This window comes from Vanellus vanellus (genome assembly GCF_965231255.1).
Source record: "Vanellus vanellus genome assembly, chromosome: 7".
NCBI classification, from domain to species: Eukaryota; Metazoa; Chordata; class Aves; order Charadriiformes; family Charadriidae; genus Vanellus; species Vanellus vanellus.
The window spans coordinates 41213073-41237187 of NC_138912.1; the positions used below are offsets into that span (position 1 = coordinate 41213073).

The 24115-nt window shown below is 42.0% G+C and overlaps 1 protein-coding gene across 1 annotated transcript in view; it reads left to right on the forward strand.

Moving 5' to 3' along the window:
- The first annotated feature begins 318 nt into the window (after nucleotides 1-318).
- Nucleotides 319-24115, forward strand: part of PTEN (phosphatase and tensin homolog) — a 48456-nt gene continuing 24659 nt past the window's right edge. Inside the window, exons 1-3 of the mRNA XM_082486595.1 lie at nucleotides 319-436; nucleotides 16929-17013; nucleotides 20499-20543. Coding sequence (XP_082342721.1) covers nucleotides 358-436; nucleotides 16929-17013; nucleotides 20499-20543 — 209 coding nt within the window. The 5' untranslated portion in view covers nucleotides 319-357. The remainder of the gene's footprint in view (nucleotides 437-16928; nucleotides 17014-20498; nucleotides 20544-24115) is intronic.

Here is a 24115-nt window from a genome sequence, read left to right on the forward strand (position 1 = left end):
GGAGAGCTGCTCTCTCCGCCTCCGCTTCGTTCGCCTCAAAGACGGCGGCGGCGGCGGCACCCTCAGGGACTCGGCCCGGCTTCGGAGCCTCTCTGCTCGGCCGCCGCCGCCGCTGCTCCCGCCCCGCTCGGCGCAGCGGCGGCAGGAGGAGGAGGAGGAGGGGGCAGCCGCCGCCACCGCCGGGAGCCGCCGCCGCCGCGGGGGGAGGCGGGCCCGCCTGGGGCTGAGCCGCCGGCGCAGCAGGCCCCGCTCCCGGGGCCGCCCGGCGGCCGCCGGCCCGCCGCCGCCTCCCGGCCCCGCTCCCCGCCGCCGCCCGGCTCCTGCTCGCTGTCCCGGAGCGGCCCCCGGCTGCCAGACATGACCGCCATCATCAAAGAGATCGTCAGCAGGAACAAAAGGCGATACCAGGAGGATGGCTTCGACCTGGACCTGACCTGTATCCTCCCGCCGGCGACGGGGCCCGGTACCGGGCGCCCGCACGTACAGCTATTGCATCAGACCGGCGCGGCGGTTACCTAACGCCCTTCCCGCTGCCGCTCCGCCGGCGAGGCCCGACGGCTGCCGCCGGCGTTCGCCCCGGGGGCCGCCGCGCCCTCCCCCGCCGCCGCCTCCTCCTCCTCCTCCTCGGCCTCCTTTTGTCCGGCCGGGGGCCCGGATTAACGGGAGCTCCGTGATGGCGAGGATTAACGTTAGCGCTCCTCGGAGACTGCAGCCGGCCTGCCTGCTGCCACCCCTCCCTCCCCCCCCCGCCATCAACCCCCCCCCCCCCAAGGCCCGGGGGAGCAACGCGGGGCTGCCCCTTATCTCTGGCTGTGTTGATTTTTTTCGGCTGGCATAGCAAATATGCCTGTCCAGAGCACTTTTTTTTTTTTTTTTTTTTAAATTTTATTTTAATAGAGTAACTCGTCTTGAATTGCAAATGTAATCGTGGCAGGCCTATGGCTTTCCTCGGGTTGCTTCAAGCTCGTGCGGCAGGAGAGGTGAAGCCCCTGCGCTCTGCCCTGATTTTCATCCGTTCCGTAAGGCCGAGCTCGGGCTCGGTTGCCGTGTGATGCAGCGAAGCTCTCGACGACGAGAGGTGGCAATTGCTTCTTCCAAATTACAAAAAAAAATATATATATATATATATATAAAAACTACCTCTTCTCCTAAGGCGATGTGCGAACTGCGCTTTGGCATAATTTCGGATACAGTAAACACGGAGATGTGTTACAAACGAGAGCGCATTGGGTCTCGTCGAGGAGGATTGTAATTCTGGAATATGTAATTAGCATGCAATTACCACTAATGAGTCAAACCATAGAAGCATTGCTAGCGTATAGTTTTGGTGGCCTTTCGAGCAGATGCGCTGTAACGGCGGCAGGCAGATGTTTAGCTTTGAATGCCTTGCGGAGTTAATCGTATGTAGGGGCTGAGCTGTGGGCACGGTCTTTCTCTGTGGTGGAGAACGATCATGACTGTGTTTGAGAGGTTTTGAAGCGGGAACCTTGCTTAAAAGTTGGAACTGTCTTAGGAAAAATGAATATTGACAGTAGTACTCAGAGCTAGGCTTATCCCTATAGAGAGAGCGCTTTCTGTTCTGCAACAGGATCAGGGTGAAATTTTAACAGGTTTTGGAGCAATTACACTTGTGTCATAGCAAGTGCTACAAATAAATCCAGTTCTTGGGCAGGATCAAACCCAGTAACATCTGTAACTAGCACAGAGCTCCTGCTGTTGCACTGAGCTTTGGCCTAAAATTTTGCTGGCTTTAAGGTGGCCTGAGAGGTTCTTGACTTTAGCAGGTGGCTGCTGGGCTTTTAGTTAAAAAGCAGCAGCTCTGGTACGTAATTCCTGCGTTCTGTTCGCAGTACTGGTAAAATAGAATTTTAGTCTTGCATTTTTAAATGTTTGCATGTTGGCTTATGACTAAGGCTGCCGTAACGCTGACATAGGCCAGTGCAGCACTCTGCTGCTGACTTAACAACAGAAGCCTGAGTTAGGTTTTTTGATTCTTTGAGCGATGGGTTTGCCGGGAACTTTGGGGTTATGAAAAAAAAAAAAAAAAAAAGTGGTGGCAAAACGATGAGGTTTTGGCTTCCCAGTTGAAGAGTTTGGTGTTTCAGATATCTGTGCCCAGATGTGCCATTGGTAGGGAGAGATTTTTTTGGACCCAAACAGATCTTTTTAACTAGTAATCTGCTCCTGGCAAGAAAATTATTGAACGTTGAGCCTGGATTTTCTTGCTTAAGGTTGCTAATGATACGCCAAATTGAGTTTATTGCTTATTTTTTATTTTTTTGTCTCGTTAATTTTATTCTTAGAATTTTGCATTAGAAGTAGGCCACTGAACACGGGGCTTAGGCTAGTTTTTCTAAAAGGAGTACCTGGCTGTAATGAAATTTATAGAAAGGTGGGTTTGCTTTTTTTCATGGTTGCAAAAATGTCTTTGGAAGAAGCTTATGCTGAGTCCGTTTGTGTGTTTGTTTTTTTTTTCTCATAGCTGCACATTTTGAACAGACAATTAATGAATGAAGACTGCTGCCTGCACAGTCTAATGGCTTTGCTTGAAGGCTGATGTTGCTGCAGAAGTGCAAGTTTCTTTTTTTTTTTTTTTTTTTTATCACTTTGTGCAGCCTTCTTGGAGATATAGCTTTTGCAGGGCCTTGATGGAATTGTTGCTCAACATACCTGGTAGCTGGAAAATAACCTTACATGTATAGACAGAGAACCGAGCTGGGAGTTAGTTCTCCAACCATGTGATGTTCGAGGAAGAAAGAGACAACTTGACACCTAAGCAAGCTGTTTAGGAAGGCATGCGGCACGTGGTAGGAGGACCAGAGTTTAAGTTCTCAAAGGTACTTCTCACCGTGTGCTGGAGCTTAAAATTTTGAGACCGAAACAACGCTACCATCTGCATTTGCGCTGTCGGTTAGCTTAGTTTCCCTGAGTACCCGTATCTGTAAGAGTGTCCTGTGTTACAGATTACTGGTTATTTCAGGGTAGCTGCATCTGTCAGGCTAAAAGAGAAAGACTGACATGAATTGGATAGCCCAGTGGTTTGGGCATTTAGCTGGGATATGGGAAATGGAGGTGCGAATTTCTCCTGCAGTAGATATTTCTGTACGAGTAGTCCAGTGGTGGTGGCTCCAAAATACTCAGGAGGTGGTGATTACTACCTAAGCTTTGGGAGGCGGAGAATAAAATGAATCTCTACAGCGAATCCAGACGAGGTGCCTGATGTCCAGCCTGTATTCTGTGGTCTGTGTTGTCTTCTGCCCATCTTTGAGGGAGGGTTCATGTCTCAGTGTCCCAGGTGGATGAAGACTTGCAGTTTTTATAGTTCGGTCTTGGCTGATTCTCCCAAGATGTGGCAGGGAACACCTGAGTGCCCACAGGCGGACTTGGTTAGGTGCTGGAGTGCCAAAGTCCCCTTCGAGGACCTCTTTGTTTTCTCTGTTGGGCTGTGTCAAATCTTTTTAAAACTAGAGCTGATGGTACGGTACATCACGTTTGGGACTCTCCGTTCCTGACGAGTTGGTTAGGAATTCTTCTTGTGTGGATAATGTAGGCTTTTAGAAAAGGGAAATAGTGACTTCTCAAAATCAGTAGTTCTACGTGCACAATAGAAGACTAGTTCTGCATGCTAATTGTGAAACAAATGTCTTTAAAAAATGTATTGACACTACTTTTCATCTAATCAAATGTTCTTTTCTCTCTGAACAGTCTTTTCATGCACCTCTTGGGGAAAAAAAAAATTGAAATTAGAAGAGGAAAGGGTTTTAAAGGTGGAGACATTAAGTCAGCTTTTTAATACTTTATTTCAGATACTGTATTTATTCCCGATTCATTTGGGTTTCTGTTTTATTTCTGTACTGGATACCTTTTGGTACAAATGGGTGAGGAGGAAAGTTTGGATTAATGGCTTTCTTCTAAGATGGCTGCATTTCTCCATGATGCAACGGTCAGTATATTTTCTGAGGCATTATAATCTTTGGTATTTCTGAAATTGTGTGGCTTGGTTGTTGACCATTTTACTGCAGGGAACAGTGAAGAGAGAATGCTCGCATGCAAATCTTGCATGTTGCATTGATTGCTGGTGTCTCTTAAGAGGTCCGTGTGGAACTTCAGTTTAGCAAGTGGTTTAACTATTTGAGAGAAAAGTGGAAAAAAATTGGGTAACTGCTTCTTGTGCCCATTATAGCTTTGGTTAAACTTTGTCTCGTATTTCCAGGCCTTCTGTTATGCATGAAAATGGCCATCTAGCCCGAATGTAGGGTAGAGCATGCCTACCCTGATACTTAACTGAAGCATGTGTAGCTCGTGACCTATATAGTCATATAAACTGTAGCAATATTGAGTAAAGATTAGATGTTGGGTGCAGTTTATTTACAAGTCTCACATGTAGTTTGTCTCACGTAATGAAAGGCAGAGAATGCTAAAATTGCGAGTGGGAGCTTCTTAGAATATCGTACTGCTTTATGCTATTTGCAGTCCTAAAGCTCTTTGCATTTTAAATGAAATTTTAAATTATGTGACGTCACTCAAAAATGGCTTAGCTTCCAGGAAAAAAATGAATTAGTGGCATGAGGTACGTACCGCATTTAAAAATAGCACCCGAGTTGGAAATGCCATTCGTTTAAAATATTTGGTTTCATTTTAAAATTGAAGTTTATTAGATGTTTTGTAATAGGTTGTTCTTGCACACAAGTGCAGCAAGGGCTGGTAAGGGTTTAGAAGAAACTAGAAGAAACCAACTGGCAACGCATTTTATTGGTGGAAAAGTATTTCTTTGTTCCGGAGTAAACCATGTTACTTAGCAGTGTTAAGAGCCCGACAGACTCGTTTTGCTTCTGGAGCCTCGGACGATCTTGGGTTTTGGACAAGAAGATTCATGCCAGTTTTGCTCTGAATTTGTCCAAGAAGTCTGTTTGAATAGACAGCAGTAAAACACCACTGGCTGGGGACTTTTCTGAGTTTGATTCGATTACCTGCTTGCTTTAGGATGTGTTTGATCCTGGGAAAATGAGTCTTTCTGTGCTTACCAAGGATAAAGATGTTTGAATTGTCCAGATGGAGAAAGCAAGGTGGTGATAGGCGCGAGTGTGTTCGTGCATTTTTCTCTTCTGGGGTTAGAGACGTGCTGGATCACTTACTTTTCCTTGGAACCTAAAAAAAATAACCCAACCCTTTGACATATTGCCATAGTACGTGCATATTTGTGGCTAGTGTTGTTTGACAGTAAAACCCCCACCGCTGGAGCAAGTGCATCCATTCAGAGTAACCCTGGTCCCTTTCTGCCTTGCTTTTTGACTGCGGTTGCTTGGAAGGGGGCTTAAAACATACTTGACAAATTACGGCTCATCTCTTTGCGCTTGCTTAAATGTAGTGCAGGCTTCCTAACGGACTACTTCATCTTGCATCATCAGAAATTTTTAATCAATGTGCAGCGTCGCTGGAGACTGTTTGCACAAGCTAAACATGAAGTTAAAAAATAACTCCCTGTGCACACTTCCAAATTGCCAAAAGCTGCAAACTTATTCTTGGTTTCACGTAGCTCTGCTGTTGAAGTGACGGCTGGATGTTCTTTTCAAGGTGAGGAAAGAAACATGTGTGGCTAACGTGGGCACTTGATAAAATTTTCTTATCTGGCGAGCTCTTAGAAAAAAAGCAACTGAAGCTAATCTTTATTGAAATCTGTTTGTAAGCTGAGTTAAGTGTGTGAAATTTTCAGAACATCCAAAGCTTTGCCGTTAAACATTAAGAAGGTTAAGAAGGTAAGGCTGAATGAAGTGCAGGCTTTCCTAGGACTGATACTGGATTTGAGCTTTTTTTTTTTTTTTGTAAGGAAAATCCCAAGTTCATGTTCATTATCTCTTAAAATAAGACTGATGAGGTGTTGGCACTTGAAGCCCTTGAGAAATTATCTTTGTTGAGGCTAGGCAGTGATTTTGGTGAGGACAGTTAGGTCAGCGTTGAGGACTTCTGAAAATCCTGCCCGTTAAGCTCTTGGTTTAGCTCTGGGTGCAATTGGATGGCCCTAGTGTCAACACCGGGGCCAACCTGAGTCTTGAAGGAGGCTGATGAATTTTGAAAGTGCATCTTTCTAGGAACTTGTGCTAGTCAGGAAGGCCTTTCTGTCCTACATGTGACTTCCACTGACTTTGTGAGATGGCTGCGGCGTATTTAGGGAAAGGCTATAGCTTTGAGTGTGGAGCTTATGCAACACTTGAAATGGCTATTATTGCCGCTGTATAATACATGCAGAAAGATTAGTTGTCTCTTGATGGCTGCTAGGCTGGTGATCGGCAGATTTCTGTGGGACAAAAATGTGTTTTTCCAGTGCTATCCAGTGCTACGCTTAATACATCTCATTTGAGAAGGGTTTGGTTTTTTTTAGTTACCAAAAGGCTTTGAAGTACAGCGACTGCTGTAGAGAAAGCTGGTGTTTGCTAAATGATGTGTTAAAACACCGTGTAGAGGACTACAGAATTTTCTGATTTTCTTCCAGAAGAAAGGTGACTCTGTGTTCAAGTTTTCTTCCTTGTAGGATGACTTCGACACCTAAATCCTCTTCTTGTGGAAGCAATTGATGTAATTTGTTCAGCAATAATACGAATGAAAGAATGTGTTTTATTAACACATTATGTTAAAACCCCCTGTAAAGCCATGACAAAACTAAACTTCAGAATGTAATAACTACAGAGTTGAAATTTTATGTACAAAGTTTCTGTCTACCGAGTTGCTTTTATGAGTTGTGAGTCTCTGAATAGTTTCTTAAATGAAATTATATTTTAAATGGATTAATGTTGTTGCCACATTAATACTGCATAAGCTGACAAATTATACCCCTGCTACCTTAGCCTAGAGTCTTCCCTTACAACATGTTTAAACAAGAAAATGGTTCTTGTATAATGATTTAAGGGACAATGGTTGTGTTCTGACAAACTGGAAGAAAAGGGAGGGAATAGGCAGTTGAGCTGTCAAATCCCTTAATTACATTACAGACCGAAGTTGCTGTCATTAGTCATAACTAACTCCCTTTTAAAAAGCCCACCTCCTTTCTAGTTCGAGTACCCAGCGAGTAATCTGAAGCTCAGAGCTCCATATGATTTGTATTCGTTTACTGTGCCGGTGGATATTGAAGATTAATTATTGCATAGTTTTTTTGGGGGGGGGGTAAATGGGATATAGCCGGGAGTTGTGAGTAGTGATTGTTGGAGATGATGCCTCATCTTAAATACTAGGGTAGTTGTGAGCTGCTTTGATTTGGCACTTCGGTGAAAGTTTTGGGGATTAAAGCTGTGCACGTTTGTGCATTCATGTGAATTACTGGGATGGTGATTTCCGGCCTGTAAGAAGGGAATTTATTTGAAAATATGGGAACGATCCTGTTCCACAGAGCCACTTATGAACTTTTCAGAAACAGGAATGCTTTGTGGGTGGTTGACTCTGCTTTGGGTTCAGAGATTGCTGTTAGTTTTTGAACGTGTCTTACTCCCAGATTCATATTTCAGATGTAAACAAATCCTTGTTCCAGTTTCTAATTCAAGCTAGCATCCTCTTTGCTCCGCTTGTCATCTGCCTCGTTTACCGTCTTGCCTATGAGGCCCTGAAAAAAAAAAAAGTTTTGTAGAATGCAACTAAATAATTGTCAATTAGGCCGTGTATCATGCTGCATAAATCTAGGTTATCTTCATAACGATTTTTAGGCAACGTAGCTAAAGTAGTGGGCTCTGTGATTCAAATGGTAATTGGCTGTGCGGCTAAAAAAATTAAACTCGACTGCTCTGTGTTTGGGAAGATTACTATTGCAAAAGCTGGCATTGTTCCCTTTAAAGATGAAGTCCCAGCTTCGCAGCCCCAACGTGCAGCAGTGCATAAAAACTGCTTAATATCCAGTTTTTTTGTAGCGAAGTGCTTAAGAAGTGTCTTTATAAAACTTAATTCTGCCTTTGTGGAGCTGTAGTATAATAGCTTTTAATTGCACGATTAATTTTCTTAGAGGCCTCTGCTTACTTCAGTGCATTGCCTGGCTATATATCGGGCTGGAATTGAAGTAGTTGTGTATTTTCTATTCTTTAATTTCTTGTGTGTGGGTGAGTTAGAGAAGTAATGTCCTTTTTTTTTTTTTTTTTATTATACTAACATTTAGAGGAGAAAGTCATAATTTCATTCTAATGAAATCTAGCAATCTACCCGGGGCTTGTTGGTTGAGAAACAGTTTATGAGGATGGCCTTATGTCGTCTTTTGCTGCTCACCTTTATCTTCTCTTGGATCACACCACCCTTCCACTCTCCCCTCTCCCCAAACTAAGCTTTGATAAATTCATACAAATCCTAGGGTTTGTAGCTTATTGTGTTATAAAGCTTTTTAGTGTGACATATTTGTCCTCTAGCCCGGTACCTATTTTAAATTCACTTGTCTCTGAAAGATTTGGACGTCGTTTCAGACTTGCAAAAAGTTGAGACTGAGCCATTTTTCACTTCCTGTCAGTAAATATCAAAGTAGTGACTCTCTGTGCTGGCTGCTTTTTACTGAATAAAATTCTTGTATTTTTCTGTGGGTGTTGGAGGTTAGGTTGTGCTTAAGTACGCATCGGGCTTCTTTAAAGGAGAATCCGGCAAAGTGTGGTAGTGCACTGAGAACATGTACCAGGGAGGTCCTGTACTCTGCCTTGAAAGAATTGGTGTTGAGTTGGGTTCGTGGGTTAAAATAGGTAAATTTGTCACTTTGGAAATCTCAAACTGAGATGCCACGGTCAAGCTTTGCCTCCTACTGAGAAGATCCACTCAGCAGAGGTGTTTCCTGCTCAGCCTTGCACGTAGAGTTGTCCTTTGCCACTGGCACAGCTCTTGGCCTTGGGCTGCTGTGTTGCTGCTGCTAATTGGGATGCCAGAGTAGGTGTGATAAGGTGGGACGCCGTTTCTGCTCCGGCTTTGGAAGAAGCAAAATGCCTTCTTAACTGGCCCTCCGCATGTTTTCACCTCTAGAAACTTGTTGGGATTGTGTTTTGTTCAGTGCTGTAGACCTGGACTTGATGTTGGGTAGGGAGTTGAGGCCCAATCTTTGACTCCTCAGCTGTAGAGTTCTTTCTGTTGGATTTTATGTGAATACTATAGTGTGCTGTAGCATCGTTTGTTATGCTTCTGTTTGGTCATGGCTTTTTCTTAATGGGAAGGGTAGCTTTTTTTTGGTGTTCTGTAATATCATCAGCCATTTTAGAGGGATTTGCAGCTCTTGACAGCAAGCTCATGTTTGCTTTACTATCTGCGTGCTTTCCTGTCTTTATTTGTGATTCCAGCCCATGTTGAAATGAAAGTTTAAGGCATATTTTTCTCAGTCTTTGTCCGAATAAGCTCTTCTGTAGAGTAGACATCGTCTTCTTTCATGCTCCTCTGTTACCGTCTTTTGTATTTATGCTGTGAAGTTTCATGTTGGTACCATGTTTTGCAAAAAAAAAAAAAAAGTCTGCTGCTTATTGTGTAGCTTGTGTGGTTTCTTTTTCCAGTCTTCTTGACCATATTAGCTGTTCAGCAAAGCCTCCGTCTGGCTGAGAGCTCCAAGACACATTTCGTACACCTCACGGGAGGGGAGAGACTCTTGCTCTGGGAACGCATCCCAAATGCAATATAGTAAGCACGTCCAAAAATCCTGCTATGAGATGGAAGTGAGTTGAGGATGTAGCTGGTTCCTGAGACAATCTGGCAGTATCGTTTTCAAGCATCTCTGATTTGCTTCTTTGCGCTGCAGGAATTTGAGTTCCCCTCCAGACCTGTTGTCAGCCCCATGACCTCATCTGGACAGGTTTGCCCCCCCATATACGAAGGAGCTGTGGTTTTGTTGTTCTTTGTCTATGTTGCTGCATTTAAATTACACGCTGAAAGATTAAAAAATTATTAAAAAATTAAAAAAAAGAAGAAAAAGGGTTGTAGTTGAAATACTGAGCATTAAGGGGTTAAATGCATTTCTTCTAAATCATAAAATGTTTCTCTCAGCCACATCTGAGTTGGTCTCTTTTCTTGTTCTTTAAGGCACAGATGGTAGAGTTGGCAAGTGCAGCTGGCTGGCTACAAGGAATCCTCCTTTGCTCTGAAGAACTTTCTTCCTGTTCATTTCCTCTATACTTCCTGATTATCTAGACTCATAGAAAAATAGTAAACTTATTTTGCGTTTCATGCTGGCTAATGAAAATGCCACCTTAAGAAAAAGTTATGCATGTGTACAGGCTAAACAGTATAGATGCTAGGAAACTTTTCTGGATTTCCCTGGGTATATTTTCCTATGTCGTGGTTTTTTTTTTTTTTTTTTTAGGGATGCTGTCAAGAAAATGGCACTAATAAGAGCTTGGCCATTTGTCAGGACTCTTAAATCTGTTTGAGGATGGAGTGTGGACACTTCTCGTAACACTCCCCCTGTAGCTTCAGGCTGTCAAGCTGTTGAACAGCAAAAAAAGTAATTTTTTTTTCCTTGCCGTTGCTCTACAGACTTGTTTAAGCTGGAGTTAAAAGGGCTTGAGGTTAGCACGCTAACATTTCATAGCTGGTAGGGCCAGATGCACTGCTAGACCACGCTGCACGGTTACTGAAGTCAGAGTTCCTGAAAATTGCAAGCAAATTGAGACAACAAAGCAACTTTTGGAGACTTCAAAGTCACGTTGTTCCTCTGCTCTTTGGTGTCGCTGTCAAATGGGACTTAGCAGTTGACAGCTTGGCCACCCCACACTGGAGGCTGGCTTCCTTTGCGTTGTGGCTCTCTGCAGCCAGGAGGGTGATGGGTGATGCATAGCGGAGCAAAACTGTGACAGCAGCTGGCGGGCGAATGAGGAGTGGGCTGTTTAGGAGCGGATTAAAGCAAGTACATGCCTTGCTTGCCTCAACTGGAAGTGAAAATTTGCATTCCTGGCAGTTGTGAAGCTTTTTTCAGGCCATAGATTAAGCAATATAAATCTGTTCTTTGTTAAATAAGATTCGTATTTGGAAGCTGGAAACTGAGGGTCGGGAAAAATGGACTGTTGTCCTTTTATTTGCAGGTGTCAGGTTCAGGTTTTGCAGTAAGTTTTTAGCTGCAAAGCATGACTTGAGCAGTGACCATCACTCACAGCTTCAGCAATGCTCAGCTTGTTTTAAATTTCCTTTTTAAAGAAAGATAAGTCTGACGCCTGGCAGGGCTTCCAGAAGCCTTGGGTTGTAAAGGGCAAGAGGTATAAGGTTGGTTTTTATTTGCATTTTGATTTAAAATCTGTCGTTAGTGGTGGGTTAAAAAAGTAAAGCTATATGTAAATTCTTACGCACTGCATGCTCTAACATGCTTATAAAATAGGAAGATTAGGTCATTTGCTTTCTGTTTTTTCTGTTATAGCCGCCTTCATGAGCAGAGCGAGGATAAGGGATTAAACACGTTGTTTGAAATAGGACTTAATAAAATTACTTAGAAAATTCTAGTGACTCATGTTCTAGATATTAATTGAAAATGTTGATCATCGCAGGAAAGGCTATAGCTGTTGCAACTTTCTTGTGGCTGTTTAAGAACTTTAAGAATTGGTAAATGTTTCGGTATGCTTTTTTGGACACCTTCCATTATTGGGGGAAAAAAAGCTAAATTTGTGAGTAAAGTCAGTTATAGGACCAATACAAGTCATTTGCTTTTGTGTATGTATATATAAAATGTGAAGTGTATGCTGCATATTCCTTAATTTGAGTTTAGCACGATGTGACTATATAGACAGCTATTTTTGAAAGTGATTATAACTGCTGATTTACATAATGATACAGGATTTTTCTCATAGCAACTGGAGAGACTATCATCTTTAGCTTGTGGGAATGATTTCAGGCTTTAAGAACAGTGTTTTGTTGAATCTATGAACAGCATTAGAGCAGTGGTGTTTCTGAAGCAGCGTACGGATTATTTGCCTTGGTATGTCGTCAGTATTGACGAAGCATCGCTTTTTCGTTGTGGCCTTTGGTAGCTTATCAAATTATTGGGTGTTTTCATTTTAAGGTTTTTTGGGTATAGCGTAGTGTCGTCTTTGGTCACTTGAAAGCTGAAGTTTTGCAGTTAGAAGTATGAACTTGAGTAGAGGTTGGCATTTTAGTGTTTTGCTGTTGTGTATTGTGAGTCTGTCACGTGTATTTTTATGATGATTACTGACTAGAATCCCAGCCTCCATGTTTACAAGATTGAGAAAGGAATGAGTGATTTAAACACTGTTAAAACCATTTCTGGGAATGGGTTTCTTAGGAAAGAGCCACTTTGGCAAAACGTGGCAGGGTTTATTTTACGTTTTTTTATAAAGCCCATTTCAAATTTTGGTCGTTACGACAGTTTGGTTAATTTGTTTTGCATGTGTTGTAGAACTGCCTCAATAAATGGCTGAGGCTTTATCCGTTTTCATTTGCCCGTCTAAAATAACCCCAAAGTTTGGAATTGATAATGAACTTGTCGCATGCTTTAAAACACCAATTCTTCCAGATTTCTAAAATTGTCAGTATCATTACTGATTTCATGATGACTCAGAATTCTTGCTTTGAATGTAAGCCCAGCTACCAAGCTCCTTTGTAAGAAACCTTGTCTTGGTAGCAAATATCTTCACTTCAACTTTGGAAATCAATGTTAAATTAACTGTGGTGTGGAAAGCTGTGTCTCTGAACTGTTGAGCGTGGCTGGTGGTAGGAGAACTTGCTGAAGGTGATGCTCGGTGGATGGCTGCTCCTATAACTGGCTCAGCTCCGTACCCTTCTGTGTGGTGATCACGGGCTGTCCCGGAGGAGGACTGTTTCGTTCCTCAGCAGCAGGAAAAAAGCAAGCTAGTACTGTTGCAGTAACAATTGTCCCCTTCACTTGCTGCAGATCTTGGGGCATCTTTTCACAGGAGAGGAAGGGTGGAAGAGCTTGGGGTTTGTGGCAGATTTTTCAATTAAGTGATGAAACTGCTATTTTTGCTTAAAGATTTAGATCATCTGCAAACAGCATTGTCACTCTGTTCTTCCATCTTGGGTTACTCCATAAAGCAAAAGGCATTCTTCAGTTGCTTGAACCAACCAAAGAGTTGCAAAGCAACGTGGTGCTTCAGCATGCTTTTCAAAAGACAAAATGATCTTCACCAGCGATATGAATATATTTTGTGATGCACAAGTACAGGCTGGGCAGACAAGAAGGCTGGAGAGGGACTTTTTACAAGGGCATGCAGTAATAGGATGAGGGATAATGGCTGTAAACTGGAAGAGGGGAGATTTAGATTAGATATTAGGAAGAAATTCTTGATTGTGAGGGTGGTGAGCCCCTGGCCCGGGTTGCCCAGAGAAGCTGTGTCTGCCCCATCCCTGGAGGTGTTCAAGGCCAGGTTGGACGGGGCTTGGAGCAACATGGGTTGGTGGGAGGTGTACCTGCCCAGGGCAGGGGGCTGGGAACTGGATGATCTTCAAGGTCCCTTCCAACCCAAACCATTCTGTGATAGTTGTTGCTTGCTTTGGTTGGCTGCAGGTGAAGCCTGTGCCATGGAAGGGTGTCATTTGCTCACGGCGGCCAATGTCCCTTAATGCCAGATCTCTAGCAGACAGAAGAGTGAGTCAGCAGTGGTGTGTGAATTGCATCCCAGCCTAATACTTTGAGATAATAAGTAAGGTACTTCAGGATGCTTATATTTAGGTGGGGGAGAAATTGCCCTGCCTGTTTTTTTAAAAAAAAAAAAAAAAAAAAAAATTTTCTAAAACCAGCCCTCCCCCGCCAGGCTCACTGTTGGATATTTGTTTTTCAGAGCCACTTCAGTTTTTGTGCTGTCAGGTTGCAAAACTCCACAGCACACAACACTTTTACTGAACCGGCATCAGTAAATTGATTTGTGCTCTCCCCAGTTTCCCCCATCTGAAGTCTTTTTTCCCCATTTTCTTTGCTTACTGGCATATCGTGGAACACCTTTTGCGATACCAGCTCTGGGTTGAAAAATGCACCTATAATGATGCACAGTTAAGCTTAAGCATCCAATTCTGCTGGCTTGCTTCTGTTTAAAAGACGAAACGCCTGCGAGCTATGCACGAACGGTACACGTACAGCCCTTGAGGAGCGAGGGAGGGGAGAGGGGGTCACATGAGATGCGGGAGCCAAAAGGGGATCGTGCTTTCCAAAAGCGTGAGACCGCCCGGGTTATTTTGGAGCTTTTTATCTCTCTCTCTGCCTGCGTATTTTGAGGCTTTGGTGTTTGGAGAAGTCTGTGAGCCTGCAAGCTGGAAACACCGCTGTTAAGATGTTCTGCTCCCTTCGCTTGGGGCGTCTGTCTGCTTCGCTTCCATCTTGCACCAGCTGGGAGTCCTGGAAAGCGTCTCGTTTCTGAGCCTCTTGGAGAGGAAAAGCCAACAGCAGAAGAAAAGCATCTGAACACAAACTGTGGGCTGAAAGGCATGGAAGAAAAAATGTGTAGTAAAGCTCATGACTGCGAATAGAAATTTGAGCAAGTCGCACAGTAATTTGGTGAAGTTTGGGTATCTCTCATGGCTGATACCGTAGTTTTGTTTTGATGTGGTGTGTCAGAATGAATTTATTTTACCCCTGTTGCTAGCATGAACGCTCATCTTCTACAGAGAAGTGCTGTGGAAAGCAGGCTAGTATACTGGCTTGTTTTGCTCTGGTAGTTTATATAGCCCTGCTGCTCAGAGCAGAACACACAAGGAGGTGCTTTTGAGTATAAATGCTCCAACTGGCAGTAGGTAGAAATCAAGAACGAGGAGGGAGTGATGGGATATGCGAGCTGAAAGTCAGGTAACTCACTGCTAATAGGGCAATATATGATTTATAGCCAGTTTCTTCTGCTTATGGCAAGTAGTCACTGATAAAATAGTAAATACACTGCTAATTATATAGCGCCTTTTGTTAATTTAACAAAGGGGTGTGGACTGCTTGCAGAGTAAAATGCATTCAGAGTGAAGTTTGAAGTTTAAGATTTGTGTGATTTGATAGTATCTGAAGTTATCACAAGCTCTGGAAGTTAAGCAACTTAATGTTTGGGGTTTGGGTTTTTTGGGTGTGTGGGGTTTTTTTGGTGTGTGGGTTGGTTTTTTGTTTGTTTGTTTGTTTGTTTGTTTTTTTAAGATAAGCTGCTTTTAGGGTTTGGGCAAGTACAGTATAAATTGGAGACCAGACGAGAACCGCTTTCGGTGTTGGTATTTAAGGCAGCTACAGCTGTTTATTTGGATTTCTCAAAAGCTTTCATATTTTTCACATTGTCTGCATAAATCATCTTTTGAATAGTCCAGGCAGACCAATGTCTATTAATACTTGGATTACAACATAGTAAATGCTAATTCTTTTCTTTTCTTTTTTTTTTTTTTTTTTTGAGAGCAGAAAACATTATTTCCGTGTATTCACTTCGTAATGTTTTTCTTAAGTCTTCTAGTTAACTGTGTAAATGCAGAACTTGGTCCATGCTGCTTCCCTGTGAGTACTTAGGCTCGTGGGAATTCTGCAAGGCTGGAGTAAATTAGTTAGTATCCTACTTCAGGCTTTTCTTTGTGTACAAGTAACTGGAATATTAACATCTTGGAAGCTGCTGCAGTGTCTTCCATTCTGATGATTACTCTTTGGAGCTTTGTTAGATTTTAACCATAAAAACCAACACGATTCTTACAGTTGTGGAGTAATTTAGGTGGAAAGAGACCTCTGGAAATCACCTGTTTCAGCCCCCTTGTTTAAAGCAGGGCCAGCTTCAAACATATCATGCTTTGTTCTTACTCCTAAAATTAGTTTGAGGAGGAGTATGTTAATGTGGTAGGGTATGGTCTGTTTTTGAGCTGCTAGTTTCATTTCTGTTTTGCTTTTCAGTGAAGCTTCTTCACTACATTATCATTTCTAATAATGTTTAAAACTTGGGAGTACATTCTTTTCTCGAGTTCTGTTTAAAAAAAAAATAAAAAATTAAAATCCATACATTATTACACCACCAGGAAAATAAATAACCAGTAATTTTCTGGCCATTTGTTTTTAATTCTTTACTACATCAGCTTCGGATATAAACTTACAATATTTGTACTTGGCTTTTTCCCTTAGTGCTAATTTGTTTCTGCTAAGAGGTACTTTTCCTAAGTTCTTTGTCTCAGGTTGCTTTTGGCAAGTGAATTACAGGTAGTTTGGAATAAGAAACTAGAATATTTTTCCAGAAGTGGGGAATGACTTTTTTTTTTTTATGAATAAGATATATAATCCTTTTCAGATCTGTACATTCCCATCTACTGCAATATCTTACGTGTAGGTATTCAGAGCTACCTGGGCCTCTGTAGTGGTCTGTTATGTAGAAATCAAGGAAAGGGATAAAAACATTATTGTTTAATGTAAACATGCCAGGTCTTGCATGCCTGAAATGCACTTTTTTTGTTTGTTTTGCTGTTTTGTGTGATATACCTATTTTGGGATCACTGGGGACTCGAACATGGGTTTTAATTTGGACTGTCTTGGAGTTTAGTCACACAGACTATTTTAATAGTTTCCTGTTGGATTTAATATGCCACTCAAACTGTAGGGAACAACCAGCATGTAGCATTTTGGTGATTCGAGTGAGATGATGTACGATAGAAGTGGATTACTTGGCTCTGCTTTTCTAGTGGCTTGCCTTCCTAATGGATGTTAACCATCAGCTGCTTGATAGCACGGACTTCTAATAAATTACCCGTTTGAGTAAGGAGATTTTTGTTACAGCAGCTGTGGTCAAAGTATTGTGTTTTCAAAAGTTTCCCTCCTGTGGTGTTTTTCCCTCCCTTCCCCAACCTTTTTCTCAGCTTTTTTTTTTTTTTTTTAAAGATCCCTTATTTCTGCATATATGAAGCTGAATTGTTCTCATATGGGAGTCGGTCAGAGTTGTTGCTCTGACTTTGATATGGTTAAATGTTTGATTAATATCTGTTTAATGCTATTGTAGAAATGTCACATGCTTTGCGGATGTTTCCTTGACTTGCATATTCAGATATTTATCCAAACATAATTGCTATGGGTTTTCCTGCGGAGAGGCTTGAAGGAGTATACCGGAACAACATTGATGATGTAGTAAGGTAAGGCTTTCTTTTTATTTTCCTTAACCTTATTCTTGTAAATATTAAGTATCCTTTTCTGCACTCATTTATGTTCTCCTAAGGAAAGGATGTGTGTTCTGACTCATAGAAATGGTACAATTTTTGCATCTTGTAGATGTTGCCTTACTAGCTTTCCTGAAAAAAGTTGGAAACAACAAAAATGCTATTTTCAAGAATTTTAGGCCAGGCTGCTGTTCTGGCTTGGTCTCAAATACATGTGACCTGCTTTTTAGTATGAAAATTGATTTCAGTAAATCATGTTGGAGTAAAAGGAGGTTCTTTGCTTTTAGAAAGATGTCAGTCCATGCCCTTGTTCACGGTGTTGAGAGTTTTCTCCGATAGCTGATGGTGTTTCAGAATATGCTTGCCCATATCCTTTCTTCAATCAATAAATGAAGTGCTTGATAAGTTAATTTAGATTAAAACAAGTAAATATAGGTGACTTGAGATAAAGGCATTTACATCTGGCTGTGTTCAATAATTATGGATGAGGAGAAGAATCACATAAAATTTGTTATTGCTGGTGATGCTTTATAGCACATTTTGTAAAAAGACTAACAAAACACTACAGGTTGTCTTTTTTAACATCGAATAGTGTTCTACTCTGAACTGCTGGTTACAACTGTGGAAGGTGTACTTAGTGTTTTAGGAGCATCGTTGTGATTTATTTGGTTGACAAATCTGGCGAATGTAGTGCGAGAGGTCGCATTAAAAACTGAATACTTGGCAGGAGCTGCCAAATGTTAGTGGTTTTAGCATTATAGGTTCTTATTTTTTTTTATTTTTTTTTTAAGTCATGTATGATGCTTTTGAGGTTTTGGGTATTTTAGGTCCTAAGTTCAGTAGTTCTCCAAGAGACTTGATGTTTGGGGATGGGGGGGATAATGCAGTACAGGGCATGGTTGTGCAGCAAAGTTAGAAGTAGGTATATCTGGGCAAGAAGGTGCTGCGCCCAGATTTGAGATGCCGCAGAAAGTTTCTCATAATCATTGGTGGGCAGAATTGGCGGTGCTTGAATTTGGCTGGTAATTGTTTGCATCCAGGTTTGTACAGAAGTTCGTTGAGACGGCTCCTTGGTTCCCACGCTGGCAGGAATCGTAACCCTCAACTGAGAGTCAGCGACTTCCCTGCACAGCTGCAGTTAGCTTCAGATGAGTTCGAGGGGGTTTCGGTTTGGCTTAGTTAACCGTCATGACGCAGCTCACTATCCACGAACGGCACTGAAAATGTCGGAGGCTGGATTTGAGCAGGCTTGCGGAAGCGACCTTGTTTTGTCAAGCGGCGGTGAGAAGTCACTTTTCCAGAGCTGGTCATCTCGGTGAGGTTTAGTGTAGCAATTTGTAAATAGTCTTGCAGAGTGTGTATGTCTCTGCTAGAATTGTCTCTGCTAGAATTGTCAACAGAGGTGTGAAGTTGTGTTTTCTAATCGTATCATTGCATACAGCTTGCACGCAAGAAGAAGCTTTTGCCGTCTTTTTGGGATGGTTAAAGGGTTGTCCCACAAACTCAAACTATCTAGGTGTCTTCCTTTACCAGCAGTCAGTGCCAGCTTTTCGTTTAGTTGATATGGGCATTGCATCCGCTACGTGAAATATGTGGTCCTTGGTGGACTCCACCTTCAGAAATTGTAGGATGGGGCAAAGGCTGGACTTGGACTAAATGACATGGCAGTAACCCAAATAAATAATAATAGGCAGTAGTCTTTGGATGCCTTCTTCCATTCACAGCATTGATTTCAGCTGCTTTCTGTATGAAGGAAATAAGTACTTTATTGGTTAACTATGTAGGTACCTGTGAATTAGACTCTTGAAAGGGAATGACTATGTAATTATTAAGTTGTCCATAAACACTCTGATCAAAAGGAGTAGTGATCACCTAAAAGTGTAATCAACCAAATTAAGATACAGAGAGATATAAATTAAGTGGCTGTAGGGAACTGGATGCTAAAGTAGTGTTATGTTTGCCACTTAATTTTAAACAAGAATAACACGCAAAATATGATCATGCAGAATGCTGTATGTTGCAGTCAGTAGGTCCTCATCTGCTTCTTTTGTCTCTTTATGGTGGATTTTTTTTTTTTTCCCCCCCCAAGAGCTTTTTATGCAGAAATTCAACGTGTTTGAGCTCCGGAGCAATTGGTATTGAGCCAGTAAGCTTTTTCTGAAGAGCTGGTATCCTGACAAATTTAATGCTGATATTGTTTGAGAAGTACGACCTGGACTGCTGGCTGTCTCCTGTGACTGATGCTTTGAGAGGTTTCGGATGGAATTTTGTCTGTAGAAAAATACTTGCGTGAAAGCTTATGCTCAGCTTTGTGGCTATTGCTGGCAGAAGCGGAGTCAGCTCTCCTTGCTCTCCAGTGTGTTTTAAACAAGTGGGGTCATCTCCTGAACAAATTGCCGTGTCCACCATCTTCCTTAATCTCTCCAAGTCTGCCAACAGGGGTGCCAGTGGGAGCTGTGAAATACTTTTGCCGATGAAATTGGAATCTCATACTTGATGCCGCACAAGGAGCATTCACATCTGTTCTTATTTTAACGCATCGGTTTAGCCACAGAGTTCTTTTAGGTTCTTCTGGAATATTATGACTGATAACCAGAGTTTGTTTTTGCTTGAGCTTTCCAGGATTTTAGCAGCTAGTGTTTCTTTTCAATTTGAACAGCATGTTCTGTCATGGCTAATTAAATTCCTTCTGGCTGATGTGCAGATACACACTGTTGATGATGTTAAGTGTAAACATTTGTATGTTATTTCTTCTTGAACATTGCCAGGTGACACATCATATATAATCGTGGCAATTTTGATGAATCATGTTTGCAGTTTGGCTCTCCGAGGCTTGTATGGGAAGTTCTTGTTACAAAGTAAGCATGAAAATTAAATGAGGGTGAAAAAGTATAGTGGTCTTTCTCCTCCTTTCTGAACGCAGGATACCATTGGGTGCTGTCCTCGGACTTCAGTGGCAAATAATGGTCATTTTAGAAACCTGGTATTAAACTAAATGATTCTGGCTGTTCTGACTGGAATACGAAAATTAGTTTAACTGCCTTTTTTTTTTTTTTTATTGGAAACACCACAGTGGCAAAATATTTTGCATAGGTGATTAAATTGGAAGTAGGTGTTTACAGATACTTTCTGTAATTGATGCTTTCTGCTTTGAAAATAAACAACCCTTCCTCAGCTTAATATATTGATGTGCAGGTATCTTAGAAATCAGCGCAGATTGTGGTCCATACAATAAATATTTCAGTTGCAGGTCAGATCTCCTCAATTGCATCCATACTACTGGATTATTTGTACGAGTGAGGTTTGCAACACCCTGCCTCCTTGATTTTGAGGCATTTCAGGGCCAGCTGGGACTTGGAACACAGAACCGCACGTGCTGGATGCTGCCTTAACGATGCTGCAAATTAAGGTCCAACATCATTGCAATGTATATTAATACATGCTTTTTTTTTCTATTTAAGGTTTTTGGATTCAAAGCATAAAAACCATTACAAGATATACAATCTGTAAGTATTCTCTTATAGATGTATTTTTCCAAAATAATGACTTCTAAAAATAGCTTATGAGTGAAAGTGGCTTGTTGCTGTACTGAAGCAGAGCTAGAGATGTTTTGCGCGTTTCTTAAAACAATTAAGCCTGATTGAGAGCACTGTTACTTCATTTAGTGGAGCTGAGCGAGGTTAAATGAAATGCTGGTGTGTATTCATATTACTTGAACGCTTTTAAATGACTTGGCATCTAGCCCATCTGGAGCTGGTACCACGTGATTAAAAAGTGAAAAGTAATTCACAGCAGGCTTTCTATTAATGCATTAATGTCCACAGTGAAGAAATTGCCAAATTAATATTTTCCTGGGTTTTTTTCTTTCTTTTTTTTTTTTTTAATCGAACTGTATTGGTACCCAGGTTCTGTTTGCTTCCTCACTCTTTTTGACTGTTCTGATTTAGTACTTTGAAAAAACTATAGCAGCAATTGGTAATGTGATGGTTACTCACTTCTGTAAGCATCATGTTTTCTTCTGAAGAGATAGTTATGCAGAAAGCTGTTCTTGTTACATACGGGATTTTTTTGTTGTTGTTTTTCCTTGATTATCTTTATACCTTAGCTTAGGCTAATTTCATTTGTATAAATGATTTGGTGATGTCAGCTGATGTTGAAAAGTAGGTCGTTGTTTTTCTACCCCTCATTTTTTCCCGGAAACCTAAGTTGAAGATTTATGGATTCTCTGAGCTGTTAAGGCTATCTGCAATTAATGGAAAAATTACTGTAGTGTGAAAATCCAGGCAATGCATTACATTGTAATCTGTCGGCCAGTAAAAGTTAATATTTAAATATGCCTCTAAATTAGTTGAAGGACTGTGCATGAGGCAACTCTGTTGCCTGTTGGTGGAGCGAAGTGATACTAGAAGATGAGAAATTGTATACTGGTTATTGAAGTTGTCTGTAAAGCCTGGGGTAGGATGTGACAAAAATGATATGTAACCAAAATAGGCATTAAAATAAATTAATTGGATGGCTTTTATACAGGTCAGTACCAAAACCATTTTCTTCAACCTAGCAGCTCTCCAGAACGTTAGCCTTTTAATAAATGCCGTCTTGGTGGCACTTCTGAGCTTCTCGTTTTGAATTGGCTCGAGAGGTGACAGGTAAAAACAACAGGTTGCTGTGTGTAAACTTCAAGGGTCAGAAAGCTAAGCCTTTAGTAAGGCTTTTGTGCATCTTAGCAAGTAGCTACTCAGGGAGGTGATGCTTGAAAAGCTTCTGCTTTGCTGTATGCTAGCAACCTCGTTTTACTTTAGAGAAAAAAAAAAAAAAAACAAAACCAAAAAACAACAACCAATCCCCCAACCCTATGCAGGAACAACTTTAAAGTTTTTAGGTGAGAAGAGTGATGTGACGAGACAAATGCTTTTGACGTTTATGGTGCTGATACTTGTGGTTTTGACTGTGGAAGGAGCTTGTCCAGGTGCACTGAAGGTTTTTGTCTTCAATTTCCTCATGTAAAAATGTTAACTTCTGAGTTTTCAGTGCTAGAACCCCCCATTGATTTTCCTTGTTGCTAACTTCAAAACCAATCACAAGTGCAACTTCCTGAAATTACTATATTCACCCTCAGATGAAAACTTTTACAGGATGAAACATCCTTTTAAAGTGCGGTTTTTTGTTTTTGTTTTTTTTTTTCTTCCCCAAAACATGGGTCAGTTGCAAATGAAGATCCAAGTGATTACTGCACAGATTAGAAAGCGTAACTTTTAAAAACTATATGTCTCTGGCTAGAAAGGCCAGGTTATCTCTTTATGCAGCCAAAATTTATACAGGTTAAGTACATAAATGCCATTAGGTGAACTGTTGCAATGTTTGGTCATGAGATGGGAAGAAATTGCAGCCTTCAGGTATTTTGGACAAAAGCATCTCTTCAGATTAAGCTGATCCTTTGTAAATAATCAGCCTATTGTCTGTGTATAAAAGGAGGAGGTGGGAGTTCAGAGGAGTTGCGTGATTATATTCAGAATTATTTCAAACGCTGTCATGAGTTTTGAGTTCCCTTAAGGTAGCTGTTATATGAAGTTGATAATAATGTGTGTACTGAGCAGTTTTATGTAAAAGGATAGATTTTTCTGAAAGGATGCTAAGTGATGTCAGTTATGCCTTATCCTTGCATCTTGGTTTTTAACTTCCCAGTGAATGTTTGAACATTCAGTTTCATTTTGTTCCTTGTTTTTGTTGGTTTTCTCATGTGTTCCTTTAAATATTCTTCTTTATTTTAACATGCTCTCCCTCTTTCATCTCCTAACTTCACATGCTGCCGGGTTGTTACCTCCCCTATTGTAATAATCTCCATCTTCTCCAGTATATTTCTTCTAACTGTTCTACAGGTGGATAGTTAGAGGAAGGAGCTGTAGTGAATTATGGGCATTTTATGTGCATATTTTCTGTACCTCTGTGTACGTGGGGCACAGGCTGCCATCTTTTCTGTAGCCTATAGTCCTGTCATCAGTGGGATCGTGATTTTGATCTGAAAGGTGCCTGGTTGGCAGCACTTAGGATGTGGATTGCTTTAAATTCGCTTTAATCGTAAGGATGATAATAAGAACCATGCCAACCCACCCCCAAAATCTAAAAAAATGTTCCAAGTTTCATTAAGAGAGCCGACTGTATTACAGGTCTAATAGTGTATCACAGACTGGTCGGGGTCGGAAGGGCCCTCTGGAGCTCCCCCAGTCCCACCCCCCGCCAGAGCAGGGGCATCTCCAGCAGTGGCACAGGATGGCGTCCAGGCGGGTTTGGAATGGCTCCAGAGTGGGAGACTCCCCCCCCCCCTCTCTGGGCAGCCTGTGCCAGCGCTCTGCCAACCTCAAAGGAAAGAAATTCCTCCTCAGTTTTACATTGAACTTCCTATGCTCAAGTTTGTGCCCGTTCCCTCTTGTCCTGTCACTGGGCACCACTGAAAACAGACTGTTCCCATCCCCCCGGCACCCTCCCTTTAAGGATTGATAAGCGTTAATAAGATCCCCCCTCAGTCTTCTGTTCTCCAGACTAAAAAGCCCCAAGTCCCTCAGCCTTTCCTCATAAGAGAGACCCAGTCCCCTCATCATCTGTGTAGCCCTCTGCTGGACCCTCTCCAGCAGTTCCCTGTCCTTCTTGACCCGGGGAGCCCAGAACTGGACACAGTACTCCAGATGTGGCCTCACCAGAGCAGAGGGGGAAGATGACCTCCCTCCACCTGCTGGCCACACTCTGCTTGATGCCCCCCAGGATGCCATTGGCCTTCTTGGCCACCAGGGCACATCGCTGGCTCGTGGGCATCCTGTTGTCCCCCAGGACTCCCAGGTCCCTTTCCACAGAGCTGCTCTCCAGCAGGTCAGCCCCCAACCTGTACTGGTGCATGGGGTTATTCCTCCCCAGGTGCAGTACCCTACACTTTGGGTAAAAAAACCCAAATGCATTTGAAATGCCGAGCAATGGAAGCATCGCCCAAAGTGTGTGTGGGATCTCTGCTGCACATACACACGTTTTCCCTGTGGTGAAAATGGGAGTATATTTTGTACAGCCATGTCTGGAGTTCTGCATTTGTTGT